At 34.1% G+C, this 10,871-nt stretch overlaps 2 protein-coding genes across 2 annotated transcripts; both read left to right on the top strand.

Annotated features, from left to right (window-relative positions):
• The first annotated feature begins 39 nt into the window (after positions 1–39).
• On the top strand, positions 40–1,103 carry LOC7496558 (uncharacterized). The gene is made up of 2 exons (XM_002304633.4): positions 40–639; positions 770–1,103. Exons 1-2 carry the CDS (start codon positions 79–81, stop codon positions 881–883), a joined length of 675 nt encoding a protein of 224 aa, XP_002304669.3. The 5' UTR covers positions 40–78; the 3' UTR covers positions 884–1,103.
• A 3,840-nt stretch (positions 1,104–4,943) lies between these two features.
• LOC7496557 (transcription factor TCP20) lies at positions 4,944–6,538 on the top strand. The gene is made up of 2 exons (XM_002304632.4): positions 4,944–6,135; positions 6,246–6,538. Exon 1 carries the CDS (start codon positions 5,060–5,062, stop codon positions 5,966–5,968), a length of 909 nt encoding a protein of 302 aa, XP_002304668.3. The 5' UTR covers positions 4,944–5,059; the 3' UTR covers positions 5,969–6,135; positions 6,246–6,538.
• Positions 6,539–10,871: the final 4,333 nt, after the last annotated feature.

Below are 10,871 nucleotides of genomic sequence, written 5' to 3'. Positions count from 1 at the left end.
TGCTTTGTTTGTTTCTAGGAAAATGAATTTCTGGAAATCATTTTCCCCACTTTTCCATGTTTGGTGAACATAAGAAAAATGAGTCAAAGGAAACTCAATTCTGGTCAAAGGGAAAAAAGAAGTTTTATGAGAGGAAAGTGTTTTCTTTTCTCTATTCTAAGGAAAACACTTTCCCATGAAGCACCTTTTCTTTGCCTCGTCTTCATCTCCAAAATCTCTGTTAGCCTTTTCAGCGATAATATTCACACTAGCAAACCACTTTCCAACATCAAAATGGGAAAAGTTGTTTCACTTGCAGAGGCTGCCAAAGGGTCATTTGTCTTCCAGCAGGGGAAGCCATGCCCATGTCAAGCCCGTCAGCATAGACTGATGAGTAATTGCTTATCCTGTGGCAAGATTGTCTGCGAACAAGAAGGAGAGGGGCCTTGCAGTTTCTGCGGCGCCCTTGTGTTAAAGGAAGGAAGTACGTATGATGGTCTTGAAGAAAGCACGGCTCCTACATCTGATGCTAAATTTGCAGCTGAGGCTTATGCTAAAAGGCTTGTGGAGTATGATCGAAATTCTGCAGCACGTACAACTGTTATTGACGACCAAAGTGATTACTATGAGATAGAAGGCAACAATTGGCTATCAAATGAGGTATTCAAGTTATTGCAATATGCAACATACTGGTTGCATTCTCTCTGTTGCAACTGCCTACAAGGAGTTGAGCTCTCTCCTTTATCTTTTACCTTTTTATCTTTTTTTTTTAAAAAAATTCTCTTTACAGGAGAAGCAACTCTTGAGGAAGAAACAAGAGGAAACAGAAGAAGCAGAACTGGCTAAGAGAAGTAAAGTGGTTGTGACTTTTGATTTGGTTGGACGCAAGGTATCGAATTTTTAGCAACCAGGCTTTTTTGTGTCATTTCAAATAATTCTCGTTTCCCCATTCCTGTAAAAAATCCTTGTTGTTGCAGGAAGCTTTTTGCTTCAAATTTTAAATAGTGGCACAATTATGACTGTTCCTGCTTTTGACATCCTTTGCTTATTTTTTAAAAGCTTTGACTGTAATTTTGATGCAATTATATTCAAGTAAATATGACCCCAATGACATATTCCATTAATTCATTAATAAATTATATTATAAGTGATTAAATATTTATATTTAATATTTTTTATATATTAGATAAATTTGAAAAAAAAATTAATTCATTAATAAATTATTTTCCAGTTCATTTTCCATAACATAACCAAACACTGGAAAATGTTTTCCGGTTCATTTTCCATTACACTACCAAATATCAAAAAATACTTTCCCAGAATTCACTTTCCTCGGAATTCACTTTCCAAAAGAAAACTACTTTCCTGCAAACAAACGGTTAGAAGAAATACAAATTGAGTTTAATTTTAGTAAACACGTTGTACTTTAGTTTTGTCCTTTCCCTTTTATTCTCTATTAGGAGGTTTACTAAGCCAGTCGTAATTTAATTTTTTATGCTAATTTTTAAAATATTTTTTTAAAATAAAAAAACAAAAAAATATAAATTCAACGTAATTAGGTCAATTCTCAATCATTTTACAAACTTCCAACAAGTTTTTATGAAAACTTGATTTTGACCCTTGTTTATTTTTATTACTTTTCTTATATTTTTATTTTAAAATAAAAATATAAAAAATCAAAGATTTTTGTGAAAATATGTCCACAAAGCAATTCAGCCAATTCTCAACCATTTCACTATTCTTGACTTTAAGATGAGTTTTCATCCAAACTTGATTTTGGCCCTTGTTACTGTAATGTTAGTTCTGAATCACCATGGTATGATAAAAAAAAGGCCATGCATTATTGCTCATCATGGAATTGCTTCAAATATCCTAAGATATTGCTACTCTAACTATAAATTTTAAATATTAAATAGATACATTGTTCTCATGCAAACAAGTATACAACATAAACTTGTATTGATTTAGTATAAGGAATGACAAGGGTAATAAAATAATTGATGATGACTCGACAATGTAGATGTTAATATGTATGAACAAGAAGGAGAGGAACAAATTCACATATATGTTGATGTTACTTTTAAAATTGCTCATTTGACAATCAAAATGCCAAAATGTTATTCAGGCAAGTTTAGTGGCAAGTCTCTTGGAACAAAATATTTATCTACTTATGATGATGATATTAATGGCAGAAATAAAGTACTATTGTTTATTGGAGAAGACGGTTTAAGTTTAGATAAAGATGATGATGGTGTTAAAGATGATAAGTTATGGTGTTGAAGTTGGTGTTAGTATTAAAAAGGGTGTTAATGTCAAAAGTTATAGCGTTGATTCTTAATTAGGTGTTGAAATGGGTGTTGATGTGGGTAGTTTAGATATTAATATGAGAAGTGATTGGGTTGGATTTAGTGAAAAGGATGGTATTAAATGTGAAAACGATTACAAGGATGATGAAACTAATAAAGATGATAAGGATTATATTTCTTCAAATGAGAGATAAGTGGATTGATAGCTTACAAGGAAAAACTTATTTTAGGGTGCATCAAAGTTGGAGAATGAATGAAAGTTAAACATTGATGTGGATGATATTGATGTTTGAAAACTTTGATAGTAATGATGAAAGTGATGAGGATGAAAGCGGCAATGATGAATAGAAGCAGGAAAAAAAAATTATTGATCTTACAATTAGCTATAGGAGTAAGACATTTAAGATGGGTGTTGAAGTTTGCAAAATATCAGATTTTCATTAATGTCACTTACTTCATAAATAATAGATATTATGAAAAAATATGAAGTGAAACATAGATATCATTTGAAAAAAAATACATTAATAAAAAAGAAAAGGTTAGAGCTACATATATGGATGATGGTTGTTAGTGGAAGATATATACTTATTTGGTTCTTGGTAGTGAGATTTCATGATGAAGTCTTTACGAGACCAACATAGTTGTGTTAGTTTTAGAAATATAAAAATAGCTAATTTTAATTGGGTAGCAAAGAAGTTACTTTCAATAATTAATGTTGACCCAAACATTTCCAATGACGCCCTCAATAAAACTTTGAATGAAAAGTTTGGGATTAAACCACACCAACACTACGAAGATTTAAGACTAAGGCTACAATTTTATTTTTTTCATGAAAAGAAGTCATAGAGAGTCTTAAAACAATACATCCCAAGTTTTGATGTGTTAACAGGACTTGATATTAATTAAAACTCTAAATTACATTCACCAAGAAAGTTTCAAAGAATATATGTATGTTTGAAGACGATGAAGTAATGATTTGTTAATGGATGTATACCTTTTATTAGGATCGATGAAATCATCTCAAGAGCCTTAATGGAGAAGTATTGTTGACAACAGTTGGTTTGAAAGGTAATAATATTTTTCCCCTTGCATATGCTGTTGATGAGTGTGAAAACAAGGACACATATAGATGGTTTTATATGCACTTTATGGATAAATCAAGCATATAAAATGAGAGGCCTTTTTGCATCATGTCTGACAGACAAAAGGTGAATATCCCATTTGCAGCTAATCGTTCTTTATGTAACTTTTGCAACCCATTTGATGTTTTCATCTTATTTGATGCATGTTTTGTTCATAGAGTCTACCAAAAGCTGTAGCAGAGACTTTCCCAAAGGCAACCCACAGACACTATTATAGACACTATTTCAAATATATTTATGCTAATAGAAAAATGAAAAGATTCCATGGTTTAGAACTAAAGATGTGATTTTAGGTCGCCTCAAAAGCCTATACAAATCTAGAATACAAAAACCATATGAAGGATATTGAGGTTGTAAATAATGGAGCTTTAAATTGGTTAAAAAATCCCTAAAGGGTAGTATTGCATTTTTTTTTTCAAGTATAGATCATATTTAACCACATTAAAGAATCATATTAACTTGAAAACAACACTCTTATTTTCAGACTTCCAGAATGAACTTCGAAGCAGCACATCACTCTCCAAACTCGTTAAACTGGACTTAGTATCGACAAGATTTATGATTACACAGAGATGAACAACCTCTCTCTCACGCATACACACTGCATAAGCAATCATGCTGGCTAACGAGGAAGATGAAACTGTCTGCATAGCCCATGTTTCATGATTGGTCCCAAAGGCTAAGGAACTGGAGGGTCCACTGCATTTGCATGATCCAAAAACTTGAACTAAATGTAACTCCTGGATTCAAGGCACTCATTGTCTGCAATGTGGACCACAGGACATGTAAATTGTTATCTTCACTCCTTTCTTCTTCTCTACTAGAATAGGAAAACTCACTGCTTTCACACATTCACAGTTGCACACGGCCCATAAGTCTACTAACCGACAATCACGTGCTAGTGCTAACTATTGTGGTCACTCAAAAACCTGAGTCACCCTAATTACAACCTCTATTTTAATTTCTTTCGCTTTTTCATCAGAAATAAGCTAATCTTTTCAGTCTCGTAAGAAAAAAGGCACGTGTGCCGAAATTAAGGAATTTATGAGCATTAACTTCTCGGAAAAGCTTGAACTCCTAATCCTAGTGGATAAAGAAAGAACACTCTTGAATCTTAACCATCAAGCCATCCTTGTGCAGTTCATTATCCTTATAACCACTAAACAACAACAACAAACAGATAATTATTGCCTACCATGTACATTATGTAAGACAAATGGAAGGTAATTTTAAGTTGATAAGCATAACAACAACCACCACCTTAATCATAGTATCGTCAAATTATGTATTAGGTTCAGCTCATGTGTTAACTGCTTAACAAATAATGTTAGTGGTCAGATCACATAAAAGCTTTCATCCTTGAAACATAAATATTCTAGCACGATGAACATTAAACTTTACTGGCTATAATAAAAGATATGGCCCAGTCAAATGAAAGAGAAAAGCGGTTACCTTAATCATTTTGTAGTAACTTTAAGTTGAAACATTGCGACAAAAAAAAAAAGGTTGGAAATTTCAATCTTTGAACATGAAGCCAAATATGTTGACAAATGAGATTGAAAGGACAAGAAAGCCGTGCCCTTTTGAGATCACCTTCTTCAATCAAAGAGGCTCCTATTTTCCCCTGTTCCCATGGAACCTAAGAGCCCAAATCAATATCAACCACAGATGCCCTCTTTCTTGAATCCTCCACAAGAAGCAAGCATGTCAGAGAACAACATCAACAGCAATAACAACAAGCCTGCAGATATCGAAGATTTTCAAAATATGATGGCGGACAAAGATGATAGCAAGAAGAAATTAGCACCAAAGAGAAGCTCCAACAAAGACAGGCACAAGAAAGTGGAAGGTAGAGGAAGGAGGATAAGGATTCCAGCTCTTTGCGCGGCCAGGATTTTTCAATTGACAAGAGAATTGGAGCATAAATCTGATGGAGAAACAATTCAGTGGTTGTTGCAACAGGCAGAACCATCGATTATTGCTGCGACTGGTACTGGGACCATTCCTGCATCAGCTCTTGCAGCTGCAGGAGCCTCTGTTTCAGAGCAGGGGGGCTCTGTTTCAACTGGATTGCATGCAAAAATGGAAGGGTTGGGACCAGGAGTTACTGGGTCCAGAGATAGGAATGATTGGACCCTGTCGAATACTAAATTAGGAATATCTAATGTGGCAACTGGGGTCTGGCCATCTGTTGGTGGAATTGGGTTAGGATTTGTTCCCAATTCTGGTCAATCAACATCGAATTTTGGAAACGAAAACTCCAGTACTTTACCGAAATATGGGTTCCAAGGGGTTGAGTTTCCAAATATTAACATGGGCTTAATGAGTTTTTACTCCATGTTTAGTGGCACTAACCAGCAACTTCCTGGCTTGGAGCTTGGACTTTCACAGGATGGCCACAGTGCGATGTTAAATCCTCAAGCTTTGAGTCCCTTTTACCATCAGATGGTGCAGGGTCGTGGTGTCTTGGATTCGTTGAATCAAGAAAAGCAGCAAGAGCAACCTCCTGATAAAGATGATTCCCAAGGATCAAGGCAGTAGAAATACGAGATAAGTTTCTAATGGATGGATATCCATTAGAAATCAGTAGAACAGTAAAGCGTACATTCCCATATTTTCTTGCCTTTGAGGACTAGAAATGAGTGCAAGACTTGATCAGCACTGGCCAATCTCTTGATCAACAGTTTCATCTAAGTTTACTAAAACAGGTGCTTTTCTGCCTTTCTTTAGTTCTATAAGTGAATGAGTACATATTTTCTTCGTTTCTTATTTAGAAGTATAAATAAAAAATAAACTTCTTATAATTTGTCATATGCAGGTTGAAATTTGAAGATAACATGGTTTGAAGTTTACATTTGGAGTTTGTTTCATATATGTTTTTGCGGGAGTGTTGTTTCACAAATATTTTGGTGCAAGATGATCAAAAGAAAAATATTTTTGCCACTATTAGACCTACATGTTTCTGTGTTTTCTTGCCTATATTTTCAAGAATTATTGTTTCTCTGAAAGATAAAATTGAGTAGTTTATATTCCTGTTTAAACAACATACACTATTCTTGAATAGTCACCCTGGTGAATCTAATTAAACCAATTTCTCTGGTTTCTTTCGCTCGATATTGTTTCCTGCATTAACCGCAGCCACAACGATAACCTTTCTGAATCAAGCAGCATATAGCTGGTTGGGTCCTTTAAGTCATCCCTTTAAGCTATTTTACCTTTGGCAACAAGAAAGAAAGTTTGAGCTTCATTGCCTGCAGCGTCACATGGCTACAAGCCTACAAGTTATACATTTCCATTTTGAGAAAAAAGGTCAGTTCTCACCACAGAATGTTTTCCAATCTTTAGCATAGATATTTCATGCCGGTACAGTCCTAAGTGATTTAATATTCAGGCTGAATGCACATTTCCTTGCAACTCACTTTTTTCCCAAATGAAAATCTGCTTTGCAATATCGGCAGTCCATGCATGAAATTTCGTTTCTTCCTCTCCAAGGAGGAGTTCTCGTAGGTCCTAACACAGATTGACAAATGCCTGCTTAAGTGATCATTATCCAATTAACTTAAATCCTAAGCAGCTCAGACTCGTGGGTATGAAATTGATACTGCATTTCTCAGCGGGGTGAACACAGCTCACCCCCTCAGCTTATGCTGAAATCGACTCTAATTTCCACCTAAAAGATTTCTTCTTCTTCTTCTTGGTGCCAGCATCAAAAATATCTGGAATTTCTTATAGCCCTCTAAAAAAAAAAAGAAGAAGTTGCCCCTTCATTTCAAACTTTGCTACATTGCTACGCTCTTACAATTCCATGAATCTGGGGAATAATGAACGATGTCCATGAAGTCCAATTATATGATTTCCCCCCCTTTTTTCCCCTAGTTTTTCCTGAGATAATGTAATATGAACGTCTTTAATCCAGACACTAGTTGAGCTTTATATTTTATTGTAATATGACAGGCATTTTGGTATATCTTTTAATCCAAACTATACCTTGTGGATTTGTAATGTGCAACCAACGGGCGTTATAGCTCAATGTATTCTCATTTTGCTTGAAGGAGGGAGTGAGGTCGTTTTGGGTTCAAATTCTAGTCTTGTTTTTTTCTCAAGAAATCTTCAAGTTCTACTCTTAGTTATCATCCAAGTAAAAAAAAAGGGACTAACCTAGGCAAGATATCTAAAAAAATGATAAAATGAAGCTTACAAGTTCCAAAAATATGCTAATGCCTCCCCAGGTGGCTTTATCTTATCAGGATTTGTATATCTTAGATTAGGCAACATGGCCTAAGCCCAACCAGGCATTCGCCAGTATTTGACAGCAGTGACCCATAAAACTTCTTTAATCCACCTTCACTGGTACACCAATTCATCCCCAACACCAAATAAATTGCCCCAAACCAGTATACTTCTCCTCTTTTTGTCAGGAAATAGAGATCGGAATCCGACATTGCTCGAGGAGAGGAAGGATGTGGATATCAGCAAGGACGGAACTACTTGTTAGACGGGGAAGCCTGGTTTCTGGTCTATCTTCTCCTTTGCTTTATTTTATTTTCAAATTCATCCTCGTGTTTTTTTATATGGTACCCCTAGTTGTGAAGTTTCAAATCTCTCCCTGGACGGTAGAAACCCAGGTCGAGATATCCCAAAAGTTGAGTTTTTTTAGTATTTGATATTTGTTTTTGGGCTTATATATTGAGTTGGGTTCCTGATTTGAAGGAGCTGAAGAAGAAGATGGTGAAGATCTCCTCAATCCTTGAGATGTTAATGAGAGGATGGTTTGGGTGTAACAATGGCAAGCCTAGAATTCTCTCTGAAATTGAAGCCCAGGACGAAGAATGTTTTTGAGATGACCTGACCTTCTGAAAAGAAAACTACGCTCGTGAAAATAGGTGGACTGAGAGGTTCAAAGCGGATAATATATAGCATGTTGGGCCAGACCGTTATATTTGGTATCAGAGCAAGGACGGCTCGTCTTAAGGTGAGAGGATTGTGATATCCCATATCAAAAACGAGCGTCCAGAGCCAGGGCCTTATAAATGGTGCCGGTTGCTAACATGTTGTACGCGTTTTAGAGCCATGCGTGGCTGCCAAGAACAAAACCGTGAGGTGGACCTAGGTGGAAGCCTTGGAAATGGGTGGACTGGGAGGCCCAAAGCGGACAATATACAGCATGTTGGGTCAGGTCGTTACAGTTTTTCACTCGGAAATGTATCAAAATAATATTTTTTTATTTTTAAAAATTATTTTTAACATTAACGTATCATAATGATCTAAAAAAATAAAAAAAATATTAATTTAAAATTAAAAAATAAAAAAAAAACTTTTAAAATATAAAAACAAGATGTGACTAGAAACTCAAGACTTCGTAACATGCTTGATCTGGTACGTGCATGATGACTTCATAATGTAAAGTTAAACCCTATAGCCAGTAAGCGGACAAAATTTATTACTTTTCCGAAAACAACAGAACCGCTTGTTACAAGTGGACAGTTCAACGTTGTGAAGTGGCTAGTGGTCCAAATCAAATGGGTTCTTGGACCACTTACAGATGAATTTGGGTCCAGTCCATTAAGGATGATGGCATTACAGCACACACTGACACTTCCCTTGCCGGAACATGTTTTTTGTTTTTACTCTGAAGGATCCAAATTCAATCCAGCGAAGAGGAGGGTTGGCAGTTTGGCACTATTCAAAAAAATTTGAATTACCTGATAAGATTTTTTAAGATCTCTCCAGGAATTAAAAATCCGGGTAATTCTCCTAAATAAATTTCAAAAAACTTGGATAAGAGGAAAAAAAAATTTGGGGCGCCCGGAATTTACCCAAAATTCTTTATTGTTTTTTAATTCATTAATAAATAAGTAACCTGTTCATAGATAATTATTATTTAATAAAGCTCGAATTGTCTAAAGTGTATTGAGCTAAACTCGGAAAAAATGATAATTTTTGAATTTTTTTGAAAGAAAACTTGGAAAAAAAATCAAGAATTTGAGAAAAAAAAGTTATTGGCAATTTTTTTTTCTCTCGGAATCACCCGAAAGCTCAGCCCAATCAAGAAGTAGTGCTTTTAAAAGCAAGCTGTACGGAATCGCTCTAGAATCCACAGTCACTCGAATTGATGCTGATTATGATGTTCTTTTTATGCTTCGTCTGATAATGGCATTGATTACCGACTGAAGTTAAGGAAGCTGTAGCCCGAAGGGCAGGTTTTTTTTTTTTTTTTTGAAATTATTTGTTCGAGTTTTATAAATTTTAGAACCATTAAAAACTTATATAATCATTAATTTTAGAGTCTGTAAGATAAGTTGAGGTACGTACAAGCTGGCCTAAATACTCATATTAATAATAAAAAAAAACCAAAACAAAGTCTCTTTTTGCCTATACTACTCATTGTTAATAAACAGGTCGAGAGTCCATGTGGTGGAATGTTAGTTGTCGAAACGGAAAATGTTGATAGGATGGAATAAAGTTTTCTATATAATCCCTAGAATTGCACAAGATTCTACGTGAATAATTGTTTTGAAAATATGAAATTGAAGTGTGTTTGGTGAACATATATACAAGATTGAATTGTTGTTTCATGATGTACATAATTTATGCATGAGATTTAATAAATATTATCTTTTATGTTTAAAAGTGGAATTATGTTTAAACTGTGTTTTGGTTAATATATTATAACAAAAAAGACATAAAAAATATAAGCATGCTTAATTAAAGAACATTTAAACATAAATATAAAAATATATATGTTTCTAAAATAATTTTGAAGTGAAATCTTATTTTTTAAAAGAAAAAAAGATAGTAAAACATGTTTATTATGTCTTAATTATTATTATTTTTTTCAATACAACAACCAAATACTCTTGTTAAATAATGTAATGAGAATAGGGATGATCTCTTCCATGTCAATCTATTTGCTTTCAGCTGTTAAAGAAAATATGATCACCAAGTATGCTGATAAATCATGCAAATTAACTGGCATTCATGGTTTTCATTCATATTTTCTTTTTTTTTATTATTATTATTAATGTGGGTGTTCGAGTCAGCTTGTATACACCTTGATTAATTCTATGGGTTCTTAAATTAACGACTATATAAGTCTTCAATGACTATCATATTAATAACTACATAATTTAAATTTAAAATTATATGAGAAGCAAATTTTTTAGTTTGAAGTTATGTTACTTCATGGATGGTTCTTCTTCTTCTTTTCTCATTGGGGGTAAATTTTTTGGAAGAAAAAAACAATTGATTCTTTACCTCAAGTTGTCACCTGTGAGTGGTGCAGAGGATTGCTCACTGACTATCATCGAAAGGACAAGACATATCACAGCCAAATGAGCAGCGATGATTTTTTAAAGGTTTTTTTTATTTAAAGATATATTAAAATATTTTTTTAATTTTATTTATTTATAATATCAATACAGAGGTATTAAAAAAAACATTAATT

The sequence above is a fragment of the Populus trichocarpa genome, chromosome 3, assembly GCF_000002775.5.
Source record: "Populus trichocarpa isolate Nisqually-1 chromosome 3, P.trichocarpa_v4.1, whole genome shotgun sequence".
Taxonomy (NCBI): domain Eukaryota; kingdom Viridiplantae; phylum Streptophyta; class Magnoliopsida; order Malpighiales; family Salicaceae; genus Populus; species Populus trichocarpa.
This window is presented reverse-complemented; position numbering and strand designations above follow the sequence as displayed.